We start from the raw sequence: 27,334 nt of genomic DNA, 5'->3' as shown, positions 1-27,334 counted from the left end.
AACAGCACGGACAGATCCTCAGTCCCAGTGCTGCTGCCATGAAATTCACACCAGACGTTAAAGCAGAGTGTTGGCATCAGCATCAGCATATTCACACTCAAATAACCTTTTTGGTGCTGCCTTGCCTCCTTCAATGTTTTTCCAGTTGAAACAGGATGTTAGAGTGAGACATAGATACTGTAACACAGAGACTGTTCAAAAGTGGCGGGTTTGGACCAGAACAAACGTGGAAATAAGAAAGCAGTGCAGCATTATTATTGCATATTGCAAATTCCAGATTCTTCAAAATGAATACATTTCAGCCATGGTGTCTTGTTGTCACTTCTGTCAATTTGAAAGCTGTTTGATGTGATGGGCGGCGGAGGGGAGACGTGTTCAGAAACCTGTGCTGGTTTTGTTTTGAAATTTTTTAAGTACGTCTTCTCTGGTACACCACTAAAAATACTGTGTTCTCAATCTCCAGGGAGAAAAAGTAAGGCTTCTGATATTTAAAAAAATTGGAAAAAGTGTTGAAGATAAAGGGACGTGGGAGGGAAACTCACTGAGGACCACGTTGTACTCCATCGATCCAGCCAACTGGGGACCAGAATCGATCATCTTATCAATGGACTTCTTCTCTGATGGGGAACAGATCTGGAACCACACAGCAGACAGACGTCATTAGGCTACACATACGTGTGCTTGGTGTTGGTGTGTGTGTGTGGGTCACAAACGGAACACCTGTGGTGCTGCAGTGGCCCGGGGGGATTATAATTACGGTATGTGGATCTGTAACTTGTCTTCCAATCTTCACATTGTTTTTTCTTCTGGAAGGTAGAAGATCTGGTGGAAACTTGGCAAGTCCCTCTATTTAATGAGGTGTGAAAATAGGAATAGTGGAAAAGAGAGAGAGAGTAATGCAGGTGTCGCACCCTGATGTCGTCCTCGGTGATGAAGCCGGTCTGGGCCACCCACCACGGCTCCACGGAGATCTCCACTGGCTTGGCCGGCAGCAGGTCGCGCGCCGATTTCCTGCGGAAGAATTTCTGACAAGGAGACAAACAGGGAAGCAGGTGAGCTGAGCTGGAATCATCAAGTGGGAAGTGAATGATGATGAGGATGATGATGATGATGACTGAGGATGATGATGGAAAGGAAATTCAAGAGTATTAAGAGAAGATTGGTGATGGTGTTTTATCTGGAGCATGCTACATGTTTTGGCCATTGTCATTGTACTTATGAACTGTATGTTATTAGCCAATCAATGTCCATGCAATGAAAGGGGAAATACAACTTGATTAAAGATTCACACAGCATTCCTATGATGACCGACCGTTCGCTCTAAAGAGGTGAACATGGACAAAGTGTCCATACTGTAGAAGCGAGAAATCTATCAGTCTAATCTATGATGTTGTCAATGAATAACCAACTTGTGAAAGAACGTTTGAGTAAAATATCTCACTTTGGAGGACCTGCACTGGTTCATCAGGTCAATGTACTGGTTCCTCCCAATGCCAAGCAGCCTCAAACCTGTGGGAAGAGGGGAGAACGAGTCAGACAGATTACAACTTAATCCCAGCACATTAACACTATAGTAAATCAATCTGGCTGCAGTGCAGCGGGGAAATGTTTCCAGCATATTTCCAACCTCACATTGGGGAGTTATTTAGGCACAAGGAGTGGTGAGAGTGACTCATCGCAGCTTCGCAGAGGGAGCAGTTGCACACACACGCATACACACCTTCTCTCATACAAACCCTGACGCACACACAAACTGACCTTCTAGCAATATACACAAGAGGGATCTGAGCGGATAATATGATAGAGAGTGAGTGAGTGAGTGAGTGAGTGCGTGCGTGCGTGTGTGCGTTTGTGTTTACCTGCAGCGAAATTAGCATTATGTGTCAATATACAATATCTGAGTTAAGTTTAGCATGAGAAAATGTCACACCTATAGCAAAAGTTTGGCGGTCATTATACTGTGTGTGTAGAATCAGATGAGCAGATTTTGGCCCTAAATGCCAGCCTGTCCGTGGTGGGAGGTGCCCCTCCTCTCCTCTGCCCTCTGGTGCTGAGGCCATGGAGGGGCAGAGCAAAAAAAACGTGCTGGGCCCGCCGCCAAGCCAAGCAGGGACCGGTCAGAGATGCTCGCCTCAGACACAACACACAAACACCTCATCAATCCTCCCATGTCCGTCTGAGTGTCTGTCTCATCCATCCTCCCATGTACCGGTATGTCAGTCTGTCTGTCTGTGTCTCTCTCTCTCCCTCTCTCTATGAACAACACACAAACAATAACACACACACACACACACACACCCACACATTTGCTGCCTCGCTCTCTCCCCACCAGGCCCGGCGCCACGAGGGGGCCTAAGGGGGCTTAGCCCCCTCAGTTCAATTTTCGGCCCCCTCACTTGAAAAAAAAAAAAAAAAAAAATTTTTTTTTTTTTTTTATAAAGAATAGTTACCGTAATCTATAAAGGCCAGTTAGGCAATGTTTGTACCTGACATGTTTAGGCTGCTGTTTCTGCAGTCTTCATCAAATTTGATCAGTTTAAGTTGATGTAGGCTACCCCCTGTAAACATAGCTCTGTTGTTTCAGAATTGGCAGGGAAGCGCTATTTGCTGTGCTTTGGTTGTCACAAGGTGTCAGAGATGTACCTATTTATTCAATTTGAACCTATGAACTCTTGAACCTCTATTAATGCCTTAATCTGCTGCTGTGAAATAAATGTTTTATTTGATTTTGAATAGTAGTCTTTCTTGTGTTGTTATTGCGCTTTTCAGAGGTTATTATGGTTAAAAAGTCCAGAAATAGGCATAGCGGGTATATAACCTATGTTTTACGATATAAAAATAACATATAAAAAAAAAAAAAAAAAAAAAAAAACGAAAAAAAAAAAAAATCAGCCCCCTCGGCAGTTATAACAGCCCCCTCAGTCATTTCATCCTGGCGCCGGCCCTGCTCCCCACCCACTTCCAAGCCCCCTCCAGGGAGATGAGAGGAGAGAGCTGGGCTCTGGCAGCCTGCTGGCAGCCTTCTGTCTCAGCAGCGTGAAGGCCGCGCTCTGCCAGGACTCGGTCCCTCCCGGGCCGCTGCCTCGGCCCGCTCCACCTGAAAGTCATGGAACCCTGCAGCTGGCCGCGCCGCGCGCGTCATCAGCTCTGGTGCAACGCTATCAGCTTTTGCAATCATCTCTGAGGAACGCAGTAGCCCAATATATTATTGTGATGCAGGAACACGTCGATAATGTATCTTAAAGGGGCAGTTCTTGTTTTTTTTAGATGCAGAATTTGATTGACAATGAAATGGGATTTATTTCAGTCTATGAAAATAATTTGGAGAGTACTTTGGTTATTGAGATCAACAGAAAATATTGAGATTTATTAGCAATACTAGGGCAGTGGGATTAAAAATCATTTCTTTAACAAATCACTGTCCATTCATGTCCTAGATTATGTTGTGAAATAGTTCGGAAATGGTTGAAAAGATGCTGCATGTGGCTCCTACAGATGTTTTTGTTTGTTTGTCCAACTGATTTGCAGTCGCTTTTCTAACAAGAATTAAGAAAACAAAAGCACTGAGGCAAGACTGTTTCTGGCAAAAAAAAAGATGATTCCAGTCACAAATCAAAAATGTAAAAATCAAATCTGAACTATTATTTAAATAAACATACGCTACACCCACTGAAGGAAGTCTTTGAGTATGACACTCATTCGTTAACAACCAATTTCGCTTGCAAAGAATCTGTGTTATAAATGCAATTTAAACTAACGGAAGAAAAACAAAAGCAACTTTGAAATAGGTATTTCATTATGGGTTGCCAGGGCAGCCTATATGAGTTCTGAGTTTCATAAACCAGTGTGTAGAGATCTCCATGCCGCGCAACATGAATGTTGCACAATGCCAAATATTCCTCAAAGATCTTGAAGTTTCAAGATAAAAGAGCACTTAGTGCCACACTGACTGTACCGGGAGGTTAATGTTTGGCAGAACTTCACAGGATCGTGGAGAAGGGGGAAGAGTTTGTGTGGGAGGCACACAGATGATAGTAAATGAAGTGATTTCTACAGCGTGGGAGAGAAGGTAAATTGAGAATGAAATAGGGGAAATGGAGAAATCGAATGGAAAATAGAAAGAAAACTCACAGTCAGCAGCAGTGAAGTTTGGCAAGGAGTCGTAACTCTTCTCACTGTTCATAATATCCTGGAGGGGCAAAAAAAAAAAGAAACGGGGAAGAAAAAGAGCAGAATGAAACCAATTTTTCTTCTATGCCCCTTGCGTCTGATTAATAACAGGATCAGCAGATCCGACTGCTGCGCTAATTCCTACTCAGCATTTTCATTAAGTGCTTAAAATGGATTATCGGAATATGACATAGCCTTCAGCAATGTGGTGTCCACGGTGACAGCTGGGTCAATTTTCTGTTTCGTACGTGTACGGGTGAAGCATTTTCACGCATGAGCCGAAAGCTAAACAGCGATTGTTGGTGTTTATGAGTAGCATTGTAAGAAAGAGCACACTGGGCACATTACCGTAGTCAATTCTGTTCAAATGAAATGGAGAAGTACTGAATCCTAAATGAGGAACAGTTAAATTGAGGTGGAGTTGCTACGACCAGCACGCAGACTGCATGTGCAACATGGCTAAGCTCAGTCTTTCTAACATAGCTGACAATGTCGAGAGTCAAGGAGTTGTGCGCTGGTCAAAGTCTACCTCAGGCTGCTCTGTGAGCCTGGTTGCGCCGGTCTCAAACAATAGATTGAGCTTTATCAGTGGGAGTGAACCGTTATGCAGACAAAGCCTAAACTGACTGCAGAACAAAACCGCAAAGATTTTCTCTGGGCTTGCTTGTCCTGTCAGCATTTGAGAAGCGTTACGTTTTACTCTGAAACAGCAGAATGAGCTTCTACTCAATGCAGAATGCTTGATAGACTAGCTCGGCCATTCCCAACCGGTGGGCCGTGAAGGTATTGCAAGCGGGCCGCCAAATCATTTGCTAAACATTACGATCTTGGGGGGGGGGGGGCTTATTATGTATGATAATGCATTTCTCCATTGATACCATTAATTAAATTGTAATCAATTGTTAGTTAATTGGCCTATTGCAGACAACCCCTCACTTTTAGTTTCTGATCTCTGTGTGGTGCTGATGGACAGCTCCTTTTATCGTTTTTTAACTACCTGCCCAATTTATTTATTTTTGACAGTGTAATAATGATATTTGACAGTTGTTGTTTTTTGCTTTTCCTACTGCTTTTTCCTACTGAGAAGTGCATGACTCACTGATACCAATAACTTACACATTCATCAAAATGTTTACTCTTAACGCTCTGCTTAAAATATTTTCAAAACCGTGAAATCGATTTGTAGAAAAAGGTGAACATATTCTAAAAATAAATAAAACGGCAATGATACTGTAGTGCTATTGTAAAAATGCATACTTTTATGTAGATTCATTCCAGTATACCCTAGAATATGGTTTATTGCCCTGCATGACATCAGGAAGTCTCTTCTCATACACACTGTCTGCTGTCATTTCAGTGCGATTGCTGCAACCCTCCTCCACCCCATTCTCCTCCAGGTCTGAGATCTCCAGAAGCCCTTCTCAGTTCTCAGAGTCCATCAACACCACCAGGCCTAGACTCCACAGGGGATCTCCTATTCTACTCACGGCTTCACTACCCTCTTCATAATCACCATGACGTCAGCATGACGTTGTGATGACTTCGTGATGGAGTCTAATCGCTAGTTAAAATCACCAATATTATTGCCTTGCTCTTCCTTCATCTTCCTTCAATTATTGTTAACAATAATTGCCCTAAACTCTTTTTCATGGCTGAGACAGATGAAGGGAGTTGTGATGCTCAGATATTCCACATCATTATGCAGATCTTTCCTATTCCACCTTGTTCTTTTCTATTCCACTAGCAGAATACCCGTGCAGTGTATCGAGTGTAAATGTTCTCCATATGGAGTGTGTGCTAGCAGGTTGGCCGCGTCTTATTTGTCCCCATGACCCATAATAAATGTCGTAAAATTCGCCGGAAATAGCTCCTCAACAGATACACAAACATGAGCATATATGTGTTTGATGTACATACTGTACAAAGAACTGCCGTGATCAGATTTGTGCAACACGCATTAAATAAAAAAATATATATACGATTTGTCTTTTCCTGGCTCAACTCGCCTCAACAGGCAGCCAGACTACCGGAGCTCCGCCCCCAGCTGCCGGGGCTCCGCCCCCGGCTGATTCGCACGGTGGAGGCTACGCAGCCATTGTGCAGCATACCCAAATTCGGCCATTAATCTGCGCATTGGGAAATTAATCGGCCCTAATTACTCAATTAAAAAATCTGGCGGTTCTCTTTACACTTGCTGAAAGATTCGGCGCGATCGCACGTAAAACGGCATAGCTGCACCCGAACACAATTCTGCTCACTCACACACACATAGACAGACACCTCACGTTCTTATTATAGGATTCTGCAGGGGGTGCATTGCAGCATGTCTCTTACCTCCATGATTCCTATGTAATACGAGAAGGGAGTGACACGTAGCCCTTTGACCATGATGTCAGACAGGTGGTAGGGGTAGAGCATCAAGTGCTCCCGGCTGTACTTCAGGAGCTCCTCGTAATACTTGCGCTCATCCTTCCTCACGTGGCGCACTACACAGAAAGCACACACACAGCTTAGAATACCGCCCCCGTCTGGCAGAGTCAGGTTATAGAAGAATGCAGCCAGACAGAAGCGTGGGTGTGCTAGCTAGGCAGCTTCTCAGTCAATCTACACTGGATAAACACACAGGTTAAAAAAAGGAATATTGATTTTGGACAACATGCTGACAGCTCCAATATATCGCATGGGAATGAATACAATTGATCACATGAAGGTGATATTATATTACGTGTACATATCTATTTAAAGATCATCACGATATAATTTCCACTGAACTATCATTTAACTGGTAGTGGTAACATGTTTATTTCAATTGAACAATGTCTGTGTCACTCATCAAATGTCCTTGTGTGCAAAGAGGGCAAGAACGCATTTCAGTGATCCAAGATATGCATCTGTCATTTGTACGCTGGTACAGTGAATCTGTTTGTTGCCAAGCTGAGATTTAATGGTTGACCTGATGCCGTTAGAAACGCGGTTATGTAGAAATGAGAGAGTGGGTGAACTTACTGTTGATCCATGAAATTGTGTGGAATTCAAAGGGATAAGTAGAGTAAGCTCCTTGTTTTCATCTTTAGGCTAATAATGAAGGATGGTGCGGTGTAGTTCAGCATAGTGTGTGTGTGTGTGTGTGTGTGTGTGTGTGTGTGTGTGTGTGTGTGTGTGTGTGTGTGTGTGTCTCATGCAGGGATGGACTCGCTCACCTAGGTTATTGCGGAATCGCAGCTGATTGCGAATACTGTACAGCAGCACATGCTTCTCATACTCGCGCTGAGAGTTTCCCAAACCCTGGCAGAAAGAAAGAAAAGCACAGGAGAGAGAGGTGAACACTGGGGATACATGGCAGAATGGAGGTCGGTCAGCTAGCAGCTAGTCCAGCAGTGGCTCTCAACATGGGTCAAACAGACAAAAAGCATGTAGGAGAATTACTGATTTAGCATAAGTCATGAATTTTGGACAATCATATCTGATAATAAAAAAATATTCTCTGATTTGCAGAGATAGGAAATAACTAAGTACAAAGGTATTTGTACTTTACTGAGTATTTATTTTTCTGACAAATTTTTACTTCCTACATTAACACAAATGTCAAATACTTTCTACGCCTCCCACCTATTTTCGTATTATGTGCACCTTTTTTTGGAAAACCATAGCACACAAATTATTAATCCAAGTATAGTCTTTATACATCTTGAAATATGTTGGGGATATTTGTTTAATAGTCTTCTGATGATATGACCTGAGGTTGTGTTAGCTTTGCACAGATACAGCTGGTAGAAATATATATATATATATATATATATAAATATATATATTTTTTTTACTTTTGAGTACATCTAGCCTGTACTCTTCTTTTTTTTTTACCTTTCACTTGAGTAAATAACTTGAATCACTACTTGTACTTTTACCAGTCTTTTTACACAGTCAAGTAGCGTTCCCATCTCTGCTGATTTGTGTCTGAAAGAGAAATCTCATCAGATGGGTGTATGTGGCTCTGAAAGCCAAGGGGTCCTCGATATGAAAAGGGATGAGAATCACTGATCTAGTCAATTTATCTTAGAAATATATTTAAAAAAAATACTGTCTCTGGCAAGTATACAGTAGTAGTAACACAAAGCGCTCCTGCACTCTAGCGCCTCCAATTACACAACATCTTGGCGTAATAGCCCTGTCGAGGTGGGATTTGTGCACCCTATTAATAGTATAAGTCTTCATACTGTATCTTTTGCACATTGCAATTATCTGGAGTAGGATAGCCCACAAGGGTGTGATTATACTATAATAACAAGTGATATGCATTCGATATCATCATCATCATGTGGTGCCACATACATATCATGCCAATGATCTGTCATGTGATGCAAATGTAGTTAGCCACAGTCCCGTAGCTTAGCTGTAATCTAATGATGGGTAGTTATTATGGCTCCCTGCTGTCGCTGCAGATGAGGTTAGCAAGCCGCTGCCTGCCTGGACCACACAGAGCAGAGCACGCTGTCATTGACGGTTCACCCCCACAGCCAGTGGGACAGCGGCGCCCGCTAGCCCAGCTCGCTGGGAACATCACGTTACCTGTTTGACATTAGCTGGTAGCTTGTTCCACGGATAATTCTGCCTGATGTGAAATTCCACGTCCGTGTTCATTGCTAGCTAGCTGTGCTAACGGCAGAATCCCCCACGATGGCGGTCAGAAACGGGCTTCTGGGCAAGTCCACACCGACTGTACCCTCCCGACACCACACAGCCGAGTACAGCGACTTTCGATTCTCAGAGGTTTATTGTCTGGAGATGATTTTCCTTTGCAGTAAAGAACGTCCACTTCCTTGTTGTATTTTCGAAAGACCCGTTCGTCACGCTTATGGGCTATATTCGTCACGTCCGGTCGAAGCGTATTGTGTGAATGGAGCGCGAGGAGGACGCAGATGAGAATTGATGAGGTCATCATCAAACATGACCGAATCATTATTATCATACGTTAGAAGCTAAATTATCTCCCGTTTGCTTTCAGTGCCATACATACAGCATACAACAACTGATGTGGCAGAAGACATTATGGCACACATTTGACAAGTTAGATGGTGCATACCGACCAAAGATGCCCTTTTTTAGGGAAGGGGGGGGGGGGGGGTTTAAAAGGTCACCCCCTACATTTTAGAATAAACCATTTCAGAATAAAAGGGTCTGGCGGGACAGTCTCTTTGGCCGACTGGTTAGCGTGTTGCACTTTCATTATTGCGGGGAGTCTACAGATAGATAAGACCTCGGGTTCGATTCCCCCCTGGTCAGCGGGTGAGGTCAGGGGGAGGTAGTGCAACGAAGCACTACTTCATCAACCCGGGGTTGAATTAAGGAGAATACGCTGGCCCTTGGCCATTGAGATTGTCTCTTTAAAAAAAATATATATATATTATAGTCTTAGTTCAGTTAATTAAATACATGACCGAATCATTATTATCATAGAAGCTAAATTATCTCCCGTTTGCTTTCAGTGCCATACAGCATACAACAACAACTGATGTGGCAGAAGACATTAAGGCACACATTTGACAAGTTAGATGACGCATACCGACCAAAGATGCCCTTTTTTAGGGGGGGGGGGGTTGGCTTTTAAAAGGGCACCCCCTACATTTTAGAATAAACCATTTCAGAATAAAAGGGTCTGGCGGGACAGTCTCTTTGGCCGACTGGTTAGCGTGTTCGACTTTCATTATAAGCTCCAACTCAAAGTCAAATCTCGGCCCGGGTTCGATTCCCCCCTGGTCAGCGGGGGAGGTCAGGGGGAGGTAGTGCAACGAAGCACTACTTCATCAACCAGGGGTTGAATTAAGGAGAATACGCTGGCCCTTGGCCATTGAGATTGTCTCTTTAAAAAAAAAAAGATATATATATATATATATATATATATATATATATATATATATATATATATATATATATATATATATATATATATTATAGTCTTAGTTCAGTTAATTAATTAATTGGAACTTCATTTGTTTTCTTGTTGCACGTTCTGATGGTCTCTGAGACTTCAGAACATCTTCAAATATTTGGCATTTGTAATTTCTGCAAACATTCAGATTTCAAATAGCTACAGTTCCTCCAGCTCAAGATGTCCTGCCACACTTATATGTTATGCAGGTAATTGGTTGCATTTGGCCCTGCAACAGTTGAGAGCCTGCACGCACGACCCCTCCTCTTTATCTCCCCAAATTCCCCAATTATCATCAAACTCTCTCCAAATCTATGATACTGACTACAGTATACATGCAGCCACTAAGCTTTAACAGTATGCACTAATAGTAGCCTACTCAATGAGCCAATGCATCTGCTCCCTACATCATTCATTTGCCAAATAAATAATAGGCTACAATATCATAAAACCATTTTACATTATCCTTTTTACATAATAGTGTCATGGTCAATATCTTTTCATCTGCTATGATCTATGGTTATGGTGTTCCATGCCAATTGCCAATTGCAATTGCAGCGCATGATCAAGACAGCAAGCAGGATCATTGGGGTCGATCAGGTGTCTGCAGCACAGCGGTATACGACGACCTTATTCTTAAGGCTGATCAGATCCTCAATGATCCTACCCACCCTCTCCTTCTGCGTGAGCAGCAGGTCATATGGCAGAATCCTGCAGCGGAAAATCACAACAAGATACAATAAATCATTGGGGCCTATACGCAATTAGAACACTATAAATAGGAGATAACTGTAGGCTACCTGGGGAATTTTCGATCCTAACTGTATTGTACTGTGCTTGTATTTTGATAGTGATTATTTTGCACTTCTACTTTTAATTTATATAATGCATTTTTTTATACTGTTGGCACCACTGCCTGACATGTGTCCGTGTGTGTGTGTGTGTGTGTGTGTGTGTGTGTGTGTGTGTGTGTGTGTGTGTGTGTGTGCGTGTGCGTGTGCGTGCGTGCGTGCGTGCGTGCGTGCGTGCGTGCGTGCGTGCGTGCGTGTGTGTGTGTGTGTGTATATGTGTGTGTACAGTATGTACTGTAATCAAGACATGTATGACCACATAAATCTCCCCTTGCGGGATAATAAAGTTGACCTTGAACCTTGAACCCCACTGATCCTGGCATCAACAACAGTCCTTCAGTGAATTGAAGGAATTGGGATAGGCACAACAGGGAGTGAAACATGGATTTTCTGTTGCAGGGATATCATGGGATCAAGGCTTTGGGATTTTAAGCTTTTAGGAGTCTTTCCCATGCATCCCAACCTGTACAGTATTTTTGGGAAAGTGACCTTTGTGAGATGTTCAGCCCTGCCGCTGAAGGAGTCTGTAATGCACACCTTGACCTAGCCCAGCATTAAGTTGTCACTTGGTAACCATAGCAGAGTGTAGCATTTCAGTGTGTGAGAAAGTCCACCAAGGCTGTGTGTGCGGCTGTCATGATGTCTGACTTGCTGACAGCTCACTTCCATGTAGCTATGTCATTCAATCTGTCCACAAGTATCTCCAATTCCTCCTCATACGCAGCTAAACAAACATGACAATAACTCATCTCGCTGCCCCAGGAGCTGCATGGCAAGTGCAGGCGCGCGGCTGAAGATAAGGCCCTTTGCAGTCTGGAGATAAAGAAATGCCAACTTGGAGATATCAGGCACGAGGAAACATGGGTTGAATATATAAGAACTGTAGCCTATCTCCTCCTGGAGAATCTGAGTGGAAATTGGAAAAAAATAAAATAAAAAATAAAGTCGAGCTAGACTGTAAAAGGAGAAAATATTTCATGACTTCTTTATCTTTAATTTAATCGCTGACTTCAAATAAAGTGCAGATTCTGTCCAGGCTCGGTCTTATCTTTCACCAAAGTATGAGCACATTTATACTGTTTGTCTGCTCTACATCAGCCACAAAAGTCTCGATTGATTTTTTTAAATGGGGTGCTATGGTAACTGCATTATTAGACTGTAAGACTTACATACCCAGAGATCATCAGAATCCAGACTCCTTCAGGCCTGAATACCTACTACAGAATGAGCTTCACTTCCAACCCAATTCACCCATTTTGTGTCTAAAAGGCAGGAAGTAAAACAGGTGCAAACAAGATATTGATTAGGGCCCGGCACTGGAACACCTAAACGGATTGGAAGTTGGAAACCCTCATTAGTGTTCTACTTGCACCTTTTAGACACAAAATGGGTGAATTGGGTGGGAAGTGAAATAGGCAAATATACTACAGAGACCACAATGTATGTTTTGTCATTATGATCTGTTCAAAATGTTCTAATAATATATCTTTGTGTGTTTGTGGGTGGGGGTGGGGGTGTGGGGGGGGTCCTGCGGGGAGGGTTATTTCCTGAGTTAATCTGTTTGTGTATGTGTGTGTGTATGTATTGTTTGTTTGTTTTTTGTAGATGTTTGTGGTTTATATGTTTTTCTTTTTGTATGTGGGAAAATTAAAATCAATAAAAAATTGATCACAAAAAAAGAGAGACCACAACGTATCTCTGCACCATGGATACTGTTTGGCACATTGACACACCTTGGCACAAGGCAAACAAGGCCTCAAACAGGTGAATGCTTCTCCACTTACCATACACACACCCATACAAACAGCACCGCACCTTGAGGCAAACCGAGCCTGGGTCTCTCAGCCCTGGGTCTCTCAGCTGTTCCTCCTGATCAGGCCGGCCCATCAGCGCCACACTATATTTACCTGCTTCCTGGGTTACACAGCCCAGGGGAGGGGGGGCTTAGACACCACGGGGAAGGGTCGGTAGCTCTGGGACACTTTCATTCAATGGTGGCCTCCTTGGTGGGCTTCAGGGGTGCAGCCAAGACCCCCAGATGATTCTCCCTCCCATCCCCAGGCTATTGTAAACACTCACTCCACTGGGTCCTGGCAGAGTTGCTAAGCTGGCAACTGGGTAGCAAACAGCTCTGTGTCACATGAGTGGACGGGGCTGGAGTCAAAGTGGCCCAGGATACTATTCTTAGCTGCAGGAATGTACACACAGTGGCCTCATGGCAAGCTCCAACCACTCCTCACTGGAGAGCCTTGTTGTGTACCTCTGCTTCGCGCTCCTTCTCTCTCTCTCTCTCTCTGACCATGCTGCTGCGCACCTGACTCTATTTGCTTTGGACAATGTTTTGGTTCTTTTTGGATGCCAGCTGATTTGTTTTTCTGCCTAGTCTACGGAGACACTGCGGATATTTTTGATTTACTGAGGACATGAGGTAAGCGTTCACCAGTTGGTGCAGCTGGTGAACTGACAACAGATTTTAGGCTACATAATGCTAATATCAATATTGATATAACACTAACTAATGTTGTGATTCATTGTCCCCGGTGTGTAGTTTTCATTGTTTATGTTCTGCTTTACTACATGTATTGCTATAGGTTCCTCCTAAAAATTTTCTACATGTTATATTGTTCTTCATCTCAGGTCTAAGGGAGTCACACACATTGCTAATATTTTACATGGAGGATATTCATAAATTAACCTTGGCATTAAGACACAATAATATTGTGGCAGTCTCCCAGAAATGAAATAAATGATATCTTGTCACTAACAAACTATACAAAGGGAGATCGGTTACATTATTAAAGTCTAAAAACATCGCTGAAAGTATCCAAAGGATGTGAGATTGAGTACAATCCATCCATTAGTGTCTGACTCCTCCTAATGAGTAAGCAATTTAAAATGTAGACAGTTGGAAGTCATTAAGTAGTTATAAGAAGCTCGGGGTCTCCACCAGCACTGCTTTAACCACGTCTGAAGGAATATAATGCCAGTTGTGGAATCTCACATGGTCATTGGCGGTTCATAATATAGAATAATGATTAGAGGTCCAAATATATCAGACCGTGTGTGTGTGTGTGTGTGTGTGTGTGTGTGTGTGTGTGTGTGTGTGCGCGTGTGTGTGTGTGAGAGAGAGAGTAACTCAGTAGCTGTCGCAGGGGTGATTAGAAAGACTCAGTGTTGATAATAGCCCTATGAAATTCCCCCACTCTAAACAGCAGGATCATCGCAAACCCTCCAACCAGGGAGGGAGACTGAGAGAGGATGAAAGAGAGTCTATAGAAACAGCGAGAGAGAGAGAGAGAGTGGGGGAGAAATACAGAAAGGTGGATAGACACAAACAGATGTCCTGTGTGTATAACTGATAAAGTTAGCAGTGATGAGTAGCTGGATAAGAGACGTAGCCCAATGCTGCATGGATGCATCAAGATAATTTAGGAGAAGGGGCTAAAAATAGAACGCTGTGAGTAATCGGCCATTAAGGACAGCTGCTCTATGAGTTGGAGAGTGGGTTAATAAATGGGCCAGTTTGCTGTCAGCTCTGTACTGTAACAGGAGGGATCTGCATGCTGAGGAGGGTTAGAGCCAGGTCACATGTCAAATTAGAGACGGACTAAGTGAAACCGTTCTCATATTTCTACTGGTATGCATAATCATTTTACATGATGTGATGTTGTGGACATACAGTTCCATAATGGAGAATTTAGATTTCCTACATTTCTGGTGGTCAAAATAGCATTCTTCCTCCTTGATAGCCACGTGCTCGAGTCTCAGATTGCCATGGTTACCTAATCAACAAACTTTGGGAAAACTTGATTATCCTGCAAAATGTTTGTGATGGCAGAAATGACAGCGAAATTAATGGTACATATTTTGTATTAAAAACAAAAGTCAAAAATTGTACCTGAGTTAATTTTCTTTATGGAAATCATTGATTCAACTGTATAGTAGTAATACATACAAAATATTTGAATGTATTTATTTATTTATTATGGAGAATTACAAGACCAAACATAAAAAATCAACATAAAACAGTATATATATATATATATATATATATATATATATACTGTTTTATGTATATATATATATATATATATATATATATATATATATATATATAAGAGAGAATAAGAGAGAATAATAAATTATATGTGAGTAATAAAGCATAAACAATGATAACAAAAACAACATGAAAACAAAATTCTTACATACACATCCCAGGGACATGAAAGTTATCCATCATTCATTAAAAGAACTAACCCCAACCTAACCTATCTGAACCAAAGCAACAGCCTTAGAAAAAAGGAAATTAATGGTGGACGAAACAAATTAGCAGGAGCAATGACATGGTGTGCTAACTAGCTGAGGATAGTGCTGGCAGGTGTAAGACTGTTTGATGCTGAGGGGTTGTTCTGGGTCACCAGTATTTACCGCGTCTGAAGGTAGCCCTAATTAAACAAAACATTTCTCATGCAAAGTAGCCACTTGATAACCCCGCTGACCTGCTCTCGCCCACTCATCCTCTTCTTCAACATCCAGGCCAAGTTTCCACCCTCCTCACAGTGTAAATAGCACAGGACACAATAATGGCAAATCCTTTGTTTCTGTCAACCTTTCGCAATGGAAAGTAGCCTAGAAATAGGCAAAAACTCACGACGTTATTCTTCCTTATTTTGCCTTTCTCTCTTTTCCCTCCTTCCACAGAATGGCCTGTAGATCGGTTGATGTTTTTGCCTTCAAAGACGTGGAACTTCCCTCCCATCTACATGCCCAGCTCAACGTCCTCCGGCAGGAGCGCATCCTGACAGACGTCCTTCTTTGCACTGAGCACCAGGAGATCCCCTGCCACCGGAACATCCTGGTCTCCAGCAGCCCATACTTCCGCGCCATGTTCTGCAGCAACTTCCTGGAAAGTAGCCAGGCCCGTGTGGACCTGAAGGGCATCTCGTCAGACGTCCTCAGTGGCATCGTGGACTACGTCTACACAGGCGCCATCACTATCACCATGGAGATCGTGCTCCCACTCATGCAGGCGGCGTCCATGCTTCACTATGGCCGCCTCTTTGAGGCCTGTTCGATGTTCCTCCAGGAGCAGCTCAATCCGGACAACTGTCTGAGCATGATACGACTTTCCGAGATCCTTCATTGCGAGAGTTTAAGGGAGAGGGCAAAAGAGATGGCTGTGAGGTGTTTCTCTGACGTGGCCGCTACAGAGGACTTCTGCGAGCTGTCCCTTCCTGAACTCATGTGCTACTTGGAAGACGATCGACTTTGCGCGGAGGAAGAGCAGGTGTTTGAGACCCTCTTGGCGTGGATCCACCACGACCCGTTCTCGCGACGCGGCGCCATCCACGACCTCTTCAAGAAAGTCCGCCTCCGCTACATCCACCCTACCTACCTGTTCCAGTTTATCGCCAACGACCCGTTGGTGCAGTCCTCCACCCTTTGTACCGAGATCATTGAGTCAGTGCGCCGCCTCATGCTCTCCGTCAGCACCAAGTGCAGCCGTGAGCTCAAACCGCTTTGGACCACGCCGCGGCGCTACACCTGCCGAGAAACGCTGGTGGTAGTAGGAGGGCGCAAAAACAACGAGCAGACGTCTCGAGAGGCGTTGCTATACGATGAGAGGACCCATCGTTGGCAATGGTTGGCCAAGCTGCCCCTCCGCCTCTACAAAGCCGCGTACGTGTGTATTCACAGCATCCTGTATGTGGTCGGTGGGCTCAGCCTCTGCATGGCATCAGGCGACAGCGCAGTCAGTGCCACGGTTTATACACTCTCCCTTAAGACCAACCAGTGGCGGACCGCCGAGCCTATGTTGGAGCCACGATATGCCCACCAAAGTGTGTCCTATCTGCACTTTATATTTGTCCTAGGAGGCATCGGGGTAGACAAGCAAATCTGCCACTCGGTAGAGAGGTATAACAGTATGTTTAATCAGTGGGAGCCCATGGCGCCGATCCCCACGCCGGTGCTACATCCAGCAGTTGCAGCCAGTGATCAGAGGATCTATGTTTTCGGAGGGGAGGACGCCATGCAGAACCCTGTCAGGCTGATCCAGGTAGAGAAGACCTCTCGCTTCCACATTATTGGATGAACATGAAGTTCCAATTCTACATTATTGCCGACCCAATGTGGCCATGGCCTTAAACAGAATTCATTGGCAATATGTGCAGATAGAAAATACATTCACTGTATACTGATGAGGAACTCCTCTTTGAAGAAATATTATGTGGGTGGTGAATTAGTCTTATTTTCTTGATGCTATAGTAAACAGGTTGGCTAATTGTCCAATGTGTGGTGTGTCTATAGGTGTATCACATCTCTCGCAACCTGTGGTCCAGGCTAGAGACCAGGACAGTGAAGAACGTTTGCGCTCCTGCTGCCGTCATCGAGGACAAGATCTACATCATAGGAGGTGGGCCCCATGGGAATTGTCTAGAGCCTGCTTTTTTTTTCCATGTATGGAAAACAAATAGGTTGTTTTCCCTAGCTGTTACATATTTCCACATGAAAACATGTCCATGAACAGCTTTAGATGCACTTTCAAAGAGAATTTTAAATGATGTATCTTTGAAGATGGCATCAATGAATATTTAATTTCCAGGGTACACCAGACGAATGATCGCTTATGACACCAAAGCCAACAAATTCGTCAAGTGTGAGAATCTGAAGGAACGCAGGATGCATCACAGCGCTACGGTGATCAACAACAAGCTCTACGTGACGGGTGGACGCATCCTCAACGGTCACGACGTCATCGAGGACTCAGACTGCTTTGAGTGTTACGACCCCAAGACGGACGTGTGGACCTCGAAGGGCTCTCTGCCGTACAAGTTGTTTGACCATGGCTCCCTGCCATTGGTCTGCGTTTCCAACAGACCCAATCCACCGTGACACCACCACCCGAGCCACTTTGGGTCAATTGCTCCATGTTTTACATCCCCGCCCTTTCGCCATGATTTATTGGCTTGCCTCTAGCTACAAATGGGAAACCATCTCAAACTGACTTGCGTTCCTTCACGCAGCTCAGCCTCTGTCCCAATTTAGCAGCACTTTAGGCCAGGCTGACCATCATATTATGTGGCGTTTTAAATCAAAGGAGACCTCAGCTGGCAAACATAGCTAAGGCACCTGTGGGGGAACTGAACTGTGAACTCCAGAGATAACTGGAGATAGACTTACTTACACAATTACAACAAGCAGCTGTTCAGACACATACGTAACCCAAAAAAAGCTCTTCCCACAGATGGCTGCAGTGTTTTAATGCTTACTAAAGGTGTTTAATGCTTTAATTTCTCAGACATGTATTTACAGTGTATCAGTCGGGTGTGTCAGTTGCAGAATTACCTATTACAAATTAATGCATGGTGAATTTTCATCTGGTTGCAGGTTAAATGTTTGGGCTCTGCTTGTCTTGTGAAATGGCAAGACAGAGATCACGCATAAAACACATTGGCACTTTAAAGAGTTTACATTCCTCCTTGACCCGCATGCTTCTATCAGAGGTCACGTCCTGATGAGACCCATTAAGACAAAAGATGGACAGCTCCTCCTGCTGGCAGAGCCGCAGGCCACGTTAGCTGTGGCTGCTACCATTACTTTTGCTGGAATGTAGCTGGGGAGGAGAATTTTGCTGAAATTAAATTTTCTGGGCCAACACAACTAATTTAACAAAAATATGAAGATAATTCTGTCCTATATGTGATGTTGTTTGACTTCCAACATCACATACCGAATGTATTATGTCCAAGACATCGGAGATGTTGACGATTAGTCGAAGCACTCTGTGTAGAAATGATTTACAGTGTTTCCTTTAGTGGTGATCTTTAATTTCACCATGAGCTATTGCAGCTATGAAAGAACTAGTCACTGGTTCTCTGGGCAGCTATGTTGATATGTGGACATGTGACGCTGATGCATTTTAATGCCCAAGGGTGATGCAGTGACCAACCTACTGAAGGGCAACCATGAGAGGAAAGTGTGGCTGTTTTTAAGGCAAAGGTAACGTGCAGAAGCATGTCCACAGATATGAAATCAAACCTCCCATTCATCTGATACATTTCCTGTAGAAGAGAACAAACAATTGAGAACTGTGTCTTTAGATATCCAAGAGAGGAAAAAACAGTGCAATTGTGCATAAACATATTCATAACTGGTGTGTATTGGAGTCCAAACTGAACCACACTTGTATGGCAAGAAGCTGTAAGAAGCTGGCCACTGAGGCTGTGGACACCTTTGCATTTTGCCTTCCTTACCATGTGACACTCCTGACCCCTATGGAATAGAGATTTAACATGGTGCTCGACCAGTCTCTTTCCCTGGTAACAATCACCATGGCAACCCTATGATCACATCACTGGATCATCCTATGGCATCCTCCTGTGGCAGTGAATTTATTTCACATTGCATCACTGCATGATGCATAATGTGTTGCGGTTACTTGCACAAAAGATAAACCTCTTTAAAATGTAGAATTTACAATGTACACGCTTACATTTTTTATATCTTATTTCCCTGTGTGACTTATAAATAAAATACAAATAAATAAATAAAATACCATAAAATACACTTTGTTTGTTTTTATCTCCCTAAAACACAAGAACAACTGATAGAATCTCTCTTTGGCAGTGGTGTCGACTCTGTCTCTCTTTTACTAGACTGTCTTCAGTTGAACTATCTAAATGGGCCTCCCTTTATAGAGTGGCTGAGGCTGAGTCATATTCCATCATACCCAAGGGATGATTGTTGTGAGTGACACAGGAACATGTTGACTGGCTATCAGGTGGCACATTTGGCAGCTATGCGTACATCAACAGACAAGCTCCGGTGCAACTTGCACTGAAATATTAGATTACGTCTAACTTTGATGGAGACGTACGGTTGTCTACACACTGACATTGAGTCAATAACCTATTTCCAGTCCATTCGGCATGATACATCCCTTATGTTTGCACATGACGGTCCTGCGCGTAGCCCCTTGACCCCCTCAGGGCATGTTCTTCTGTCCATAAAGTGCGTCTGGCTGGCCTGGGAGGTCGCCCTAGTAGCAGCTCCAGTTACTAACTTCCCCTTGAGAGGCTCATGGTATGGCCTATTTGTATGCCGGCCCTCGGGTGAAGTTGACCTTAGGGGGGAAGAGATCCGGGATCGGCTTTCGCTTTCAAGTTTTAATCCTTAAGCCATTAGTGGGGAAACCTTGAAACCCGCCCAAGAAGAGCAGCGACCAAGGGCTAATTTCATCACACTCCACATTAGCGAGCCCCAACTGTCATTGGGTTAAATGGCTCCTCGTTAGCCTGGTCACTCTGAATGCCTCGCAATATCCCTCTGTGTGTGTGTGTGTGTGTGTGTGTGTGTGTGTGTGTGTGTTCTCGTCTGTGTGTGTGTGTGTGTCTGTGTGTTCTCGTGTGTGTGTGTGTGTGTGTGTGTGTGTGTGTGTGTTCTCGTGTGTGTGTGTGTGTGTGTGTGTGTGTTCTCGTGTGTGTGTGTGTGTGTGTTCTCATGTGTGTGTGTGTGTGTTTGTGTGTGTGTCCGTCCTCCTCACTGGCCTGAACCCCTACAACCTAACCAAATCCTGTTTTCAATATGGCATAATGTTACCCAGCAGACTAGCTGTTCTCTAACTTTAATAAACCATAAAGTTGAAACATTCGAAGTTGAAACCTATTGAGAATATGAATATGTCATTGGCCCCATTCAGTTAGCCAGTGCAGCATTTGACAAGAACAGGCGTATGCAACTTTCCTGTATTAAGCGGCAGCTAAATACACAGCCTACCTACTAGTATTCCGACTGTTTATTGATGTGTGTTTGCCTGCTGCCTTGCCATAGAAACCGGTGTGTGAGGGTCACCCGTCTGGGAGGCTGTGGCCTGGCAGGTTATTTTCAGTGCCTGTTACTAACCCATCAAGGGGTAACATTTCAATGTTATCCCATGCACGTACCCACATAAGTGTGGTTAAACGACAGACATGCACACAGCATGCATGCACCCACATCCACGCACGCACGAACACACACACACACACACACACACACAAGCGACCCCATCATTATAAGCAATACCCCATATAACCCTCATAGATTCTCTCAAACAAAACAAAGAGTATTGAGCTCTTTCAGCAAAGGTTGAATCACCCGTGAAGTAAAGACTACTTCCACTGCAGTGACAGTAAAACATTCTGGCATTTCTGTGTTCAAATGATGCAAGTACAGACATTGAAAAAATTATAGTTCTATTTCATTCCTCCTGACTGGCAGGGGCAGTGTTTCTCAAGTATCCTGAAGGGTCAGTCAGACCCACGTCTATCTGAATGTAACCTGGCGGTAGGCAGTCCAGTCAGTCTTGGAGTGTAGGACACCGTCCACCAGGCGACTTTTGCCAATGGGTGGAAGTTATTTACCAAGTGGTGTGGGCCTCATGAGGTAGTCCTTGAGCGTGCCCCATGCCCATGGGGTTGAGGGGCTTGCAGTGGCTATTAAGCGACAAGCAGCCCCAAAAGTGCATGTAGCTGCAATGTCGCAGCTCAGCATGAGCATGGGGAACCAGCCCATAGGCCCATGCGGCCTCGTTGGTCCTTTGAAAGAAGGCGGCTCTGAGACACGCAGTTGATGAGAGTTGCCTCAGAGTATTTTGCTGTGGTATTTCATGACATGACCCTGACCCGTGGCCGTGGGCACATTCCCAGTCAATCAGGTGAGAGAGCAGCAGTGCTCTGACCAGTGGGTCCTTACACAGTAGCTGGAGGCAGCAGCTACAGTAGCTTTGCCGGTCTGTTATGGCGGGCACAGAGAGGGCCATGCCTGGTCTACACAGACCCAGCTGGCCCAGAGAGGACCATGCCTCGTCTACACAGGGGCTTTCCAGCTGGCACAGAAAGGGCCAGACCTTGTGGACACCATCACTCTGGCATAGAGTTCTAAGGACCTGCCTCTACCTTTAATGTTAAGGGTCATTCCACCAGGAGTGTTTCCACATCCTAGGCGTCTTGAGGACTGTGCCCCTCAGGAGGATATGCGCAGCTTGGCTGTGTTCCCTTACCAGCTCTACAGGCCAGAGAGCCTGTGCCCTTTACGCTAAAGGGCTGTTCCACTGTTTTCACATCCTGGGCCCATGTCATCCGGGGTCGCAAGGTGACGTTTCTGATATCAATACTCGATACCTGCGCGAGTGTGACAGATATATTCACAGTGTTAAACACTGCCCCTAACGGTCATCCAGAATACATAGAATCGTAGTTGCATGCATAACTTTCGTGCCCTCCCATGCTAGTTTTAAACAACTTTTTTAAAGTGCATCTCATATGGCAGCTTTGGTTCTCAGCAGCAGCACACACTAGAGATGGCGTGCCTCTTGGATCACAGCACCCAGAGGCGCCTACACGGTGGTTGCCCTTAGTGCTGTTTTGACATACTAAATGAGGTGTTTCCCCGCTGTGTCATGTGAGAGGCGCTATTGCCTTGCCCAGGCTGTAACTTTAGCCCTGTGTTAATGTGATAGACAGTGGGATTAGGAAGGTTTACCCCTACACTGTATACAGCTATGGGTGAGCCATACAGCCTGTCTGTCTGGGGTAACAGGTGGTTTAGAAATGCTAAGCGATAGAGATTCAGCCACCGGTGTGGCACTTTGATTCCATTTTTACTTAAATCCTACTAATATTACTTACCATCCTTTTTAGATAAAAGTTTGTTTTGAAATTGAAATGCATCAGTAATTTTGTTTGTGAGATTTATTGTTTCGGTACATTAGTTCAAGTGTTGGTAAATGTAAAAATATTATGCTACATAGTATATTACAAAATACACAATGGGAGTCGTGTGTTGTCACATCTGAAGCTGCAGCAAATAAAGGTTTTGTCTGACCCCTATTGGGCAGTTTTGAGCAGTACGTACAGCTACTAAAAAATATTTTACAACTCTCAAAAATGACTGAATTCTAGTTAATAGAACATCAGAACCAAAAGCAACTGAAAATAAGTAATGGAATGGCTATTGAAGTTGTGAATGGGCTTCATTTTTCTAAAACACTTGAGTAAAACTAATAAATTAAGTGAAAAATGTAACAATTACACATTTTCAGTAGGTTAGAATGAAGTTCACCTACAACTGGTGTCAGTGTATGTGAAGTGCTTGGATATAATCGTTTTTTCTTAGTCCTAACTTTTGCAAGCACATAATTGCAGATAGTTTGAATGCCAATTATGCAGTTGTTACATTTGTCAAATATCTGCACAATTGTCAATCCATTGACTGTAAATTCAATATTGATCATATAGTTAAAAAGGAATGCAATATCTTTACTCTGCCACCTGATGTCCCCATGACCACTGGGCGATATGGTTGAATCAGAGCAACTTGCCTTTCACTGCACCTCTATCGTCCCCTGCTGGTTAAAACAAGCATCTTCACTGAGCTTTGAGAGCCTGCACTTCAAGCTTGACCTTGCTTTGTAATTGTAAACTGCAAATTGGTGGTACTAAAATCCAACCTCACATATACAGGAATATGTCCAAAGTTAGAGATATTAGAGACTTACATAAGAGTCTTGATCATTTTATTGTAATTTCATTCATTAAAAAAAATATGTCAAAAAAAATCTCAGTACAGCATGCACACATTCCTTATTACAAGGGGCTAAAATAATCTGGTCAGACAGACTACTTCATTGGAGTATGTCATCATCATTTAACAGGCTGGGTATGCTTTCTGCTCATTTGGTAACAATTGTCACAAAACAATCAAATTATTTACGTCTGTATGTGACTGTGTGTGCATGCGTGTGTGTGTGTGTGTGTGTGTGCATATTGCAATGACGGAGCCCAAAAACATGAGCCTACATTCAATTCAAACGAATGTGTTTTTTTTGTTTGTTATAGCCAAATACTAAAACTGCAACCATTCACACAAATCTTCATCCATGAGGAACCCTAAGAAATGGCACTATAGACCCCAAGAGGTGAAAAACAGATTAAAAAAAACAATGAAATTAAGACGAACGCAACACAAATACATTGGTCCAGTAAAAGTGCTATTTGAGGGATATCTTAACAGGAAGTTTATAGACCATACAAAAGAAATAAAATCTCAATATATTAGATAGACAATAACAACACTAATAATACATATTAAGAAGAATTTCAAACTCAAGAGGCGCAATGAAAAACGTAATAGAACCACGGCAAACGTATACTTGTAATATGTAAAATCATAAAAATCAAGACCCAGGCATGACTGTGGTGCGTGCGGCGATGACAAAAATGTGTCGTTTTCCAATGATGTCTAAAATAAAGCATTTCAGCTGTGCCTGTACCTGGATTTTTACACTTTTCATACACAAATTCCAGTATAATTTCCCCCGTTCTTTAGTAAAAGTTTTTTGAATATGAGAGTCAGGATTTTTAACAATTTAGATACAGCATGTACACATTCATGACTCCACAATGCTGTGCTTCTATTGCCCATCTTGGAACACGGCAGGGCAATAAATCAGACCTTGGATTCTCCCATTTAATTTTAAATCATAAATATGTACAATAGGTCCATAATTACAAAGACATTCAGTAAAAGAGTTAGTATTTTGGCACGAGGCACAGACTTTAATGTACATCATAACCAAGTGGCTAAAACCCACCCAGAAGAACACTATTCTTGCCCATCAACTTGTCATCTCAGAGAGAATAGTTAATACGTATTTGACAAATCTCTACATTTGATGAAAACTGACAAAACAAATAAATGATGTAACATTTGGCGTAATCTTGTTGGGAGGGAGGGAGGGAGGGAGGGGCGGGGGGTGGCAGACAACTACCCCAGCAGACCTGACGAGTGGATCTACAGTGCATTTCTGTCAAAGACAGACAATCGGTTGTTCTTCCTGAGTGCCATTAGTAAACAGGAACTGGAAAACTTATTTACAGCTAAGACTTGGGTGGGGACTTGGTACTATTTACACAATATCACTTCAATGCCTGGCCAGAAGAACCACCGTATCCTGCGACTCGTCCCGCTCTTGTGCCAAATATACAGACTCTTAACTTGGTTCACTATCGTGACATCAGCAGCTTTATTTACCCAGGTTACCCACCCTTAACATGCCCTGAATCATTACTACCACTTACTGAAAAACGCTTCTCTCCACTGCCATCTGGAGGCCAGACGCATTACAACAAGCATCAGAGCAGAGCATGTCAACTTTTCCTGAGAGGGGGTAAGGTATGAGAACCCTTACTAACTTTGGGGTGGTGGACTGGGCTCATGGTCACTTATGATTTTTATTATTTATTCTTTCATTTGTTATTATTATTATTATTATTATTATTTAACCATTTACAAACGCCTACAAATGAACCTACAAATCACCGGTGAGCCTCAACTTAAGATCGACATTTTTTATTTTATTTCTATACCCTGACAAGATCCTTCAGAGGAGGGGGGGTGAACGAAAGGAGAGAAGTGTACATGGTGGTTCCTACTTTCTACACCTCGTTGATGGTGCGCTCCGAGGGTCTGAAGTTGGCCGAGCTGGACGACGACATGTAGAAGGACTGGGTTTTGCGGTTGAGACGGGCACGCTTGGTGGCCACGGACAGGCTGCGCTTGCTGGTGGAGATGATCTCCGTGATGAACTTTTTGCAGTCCACGCAGACCTCCATGGAGGCCCAGTCCTCAGTCAGCTCCTTGGGAAGCTCGGGCTCGTCCTGCGACCTGCCGTCACCGCTGCCGTGCTTCGACAGCCTGAGGACAGAGAGACAGGAGGACGTGTCTGTAAGATCTTGACGGATCTCAGCCTGTTGCTAGACTCAGGGGTGGCATTGTGACTTGACTTTGTCTAGTAGTATATATACACTGTATATGAAAAACAAAGAGGAGGTTCTGCAGTGACATACTTGTAAACACTCTTGCGTAGGCTGTGTCGGTTGTGTCCGGATGCAGAAGGGGTCTTTTCAGGTTGAACGGGGGCAGAGGCTGCTTTGGCCTCTTCCTTGACCATGGCACTGGGGCCCAGCGAATAGATGGGCATGGTGGAGTAGGGCTTAGATGGCAGCCGCATCTGAGGCGAAAATGACGACAATAAAAATGAAACTATTGAAAACTGCCTTTGCAACTGCAGCTTTATGCACCATCTGTTAGTGTTCATCTAGCAGCTGACGGGTGTGAAGAGTGTCGACACATCTTGAAGCGAGAGTGTGTTAAAGAGAAGTCAAGAGCCACCTACCTTTTTGCAGCATTGTGCGCACACAGGCCTGGAGAGGAAGATAAAAATACTGTTTAGTTCCTCGACTGCTGCTACATGTCGGTAGAGTAAAAAAAATAACCTTTTGCTCTAGTAATAGTGATTCTACTTGCCGTTTGCAGAACTGGCAGGTGTACGACCAGGTAAACAAGGAGAACCTCTTGGTCCGACATGAAAAGCAAACCTATAGGGAGGAGAGGACGGTTCAGGAAATCTGTCACATTTGAACGGCTGGAAATCTGTCACATTTGAACGGCTGTGGGAAAAGATGACTGAAGATCAAATCCAGCCATCTTTGGGACAGCATTGAAACTCGGACAGAAGCTACTACAGAGGTACTTTGTACCTTTCCTTTCTTGAGGGCGTTGTAGATCTCCTTGTACTGCTGAAACTTCTCCAGCTCGGCCTTGACCAGAACCTGTCTGATGTGCATCACCTCCTCCACCGTCAGAGCCAGGCACTCCACTGGGTAGCAGAACTCCTCCTGGAGGGAGAGACGCGTCACATTAGGAAACTATCTTTACACATGGAGAGGAGTAAACAGATGTCCCCCGTGTGCCAGTGCAATAGCAAGAGAGGTGATCGTCAAGGAAATGAGGTTGACACACCATGTGAACGCTAACCTGACGCTGCCAGATGGGGGCGGTATCGTTGTGTCTTGTGAACACATTATCGCCCCTGTCTGGCAGCGTCAGGTAATGTGAACGCAGTGGAATACAAAAAAAACAATGGATGCAGTCATGCTGAATCACCCAAAATATAAGCACCCTTTACCTGTAAACAAACATGTTAGGAGATGATAACGTTGAAAATGAAAGTCTTCCACCTGATGCTATACAAACAATACACGATGCTTCCACTGACATGAAGATGCAATCATGAAGAATGGGAATAGAGGCCTCTCAGGTGACATATTTATGGGAGTGATTGTATTTGTAAACTTTGGACTCGACCAACTCAACAGTATGGAATAGATGTGGCGGCTGATTTCTTTTCTCAAGTTACAGGGGCTTTGGAGTAGAAAATGGGGCTAAAGAAGCTAGGACTAGTTTAATTTTGTCACAGCAACCATCATTTGGAAATAAATCTTCATCGGACCATTCACTTTTACTTCTAAAAGTTAAATACTGAATAGACCGACACCACAACTAC

General features: G+C 43.7%; 4 protein-coding genes across 6 annotated transcripts in view; 1 reads left to right on the top strand and 3 right to left on the bottom strand.

Annotated features, from left to right (window-relative positions):
• fam91a1 (family with sequence similarity 91 member A1) overlaps positions 1-8,983 on the bottom strand; it is a 34,240-nt gene extending 25,257 nt beyond the window's left edge. For both annotated transcript variants that reach the window (XM_083646459.1, XM_083646460.1), the window contains exons 1-7: positions 8,737-8,983; positions 7,371-7,455; positions 6,505-6,656; positions 4,132-4,189; positions 1,442-1,509; positions 912-1,025; positions 543-633 (exon numbers count right to left, since the gene is read on the bottom strand). In XM_083646459.1, the coding sequence (XP_083502585.1) occupies positions 543-633; positions 912-1,025; positions 1,442-1,509; positions 4,132-4,189; positions 6,505-6,656; positions 7,371-7,455; positions 8,737-8,808 (640 nt within the window). In that variant the 5' untranslated portion in view covers positions 8,809-8,983. The remainder of the gene's footprint in view (positions 1-542; positions 634-911; positions 1,026-1,441; positions 1,510-4,131; positions 4,190-6,504; positions 6,657-7,370; positions 7,456-8,736) is intronic.
• atp6v1c1b (ATPase H+ transporting V1 subunit C1b) overlaps positions 1-27,334 on the bottom strand; it is a 100,191-nt gene that overhangs the window by 16,662 nt on the left and 56,195 nt on the right. The window lies entirely within an intron of this gene.
• Positions 15,650-17,841, top strand: klhl38a (kelch-like family member 38a; the record flags this gene model as incomplete). The annotated part of the gene is made up of 3 exons (XM_083645650.1): positions 15,650-17,005; positions 17,257-17,362; positions 17,552-17,841. 3 exons carry the CDS (start codon positions 15,650-15,652, stop codon positions 17,839-17,841), a joined length of 1,752 nt encoding a protein of 583 aa, XP_083501776.1.
• spire1a (spire-type actin nucleation factor 1a) overlaps positions 23,553-27,334 on the bottom strand; it is a 43,909-nt gene continuing 40,127 nt past the window's right edge. For both annotated transcript variants that reach the window (XM_083646326.1, XM_083646327.1), the window contains 5 exons: positions 26,529-26,666; positions 26,296-26,366; positions 26,165-26,192; positions 25,836-25,999; positions 23,553-25,683 (listed from right to left, as the gene is read on the bottom strand). In XM_083646326.1, the coding sequence (XP_083502452.1) occupies positions 25,425-25,683; positions 25,836-25,999; positions 26,165-26,192; positions 26,296-26,366; positions 26,529-26,666 (660 nt within the window). In that variant the 3' untranslated portion in view covers positions 23,553-25,424. The remainder of the gene's footprint in view (positions 25,684-25,835; positions 26,000-26,164; positions 26,193-26,295; positions 26,367-26,528; positions 26,667-27,334) is intronic.

The sequence above is a fragment of the Poromitra crassiceps genome (genome assembly GCF_964638095.1).
Source record: "Poromitra crassiceps genome assembly, chromosome: 11".
Taxonomy (NCBI): Eukaryota; Metazoa; Chordata; class Actinopteri; order Beryciformes; family Melamphaidae; genus Poromitra; species Poromitra crassiceps.
Note: the sequence above shows the minus strand (reverse complement) of the source record. Positions and strands in the feature narration are given on the sequence as shown.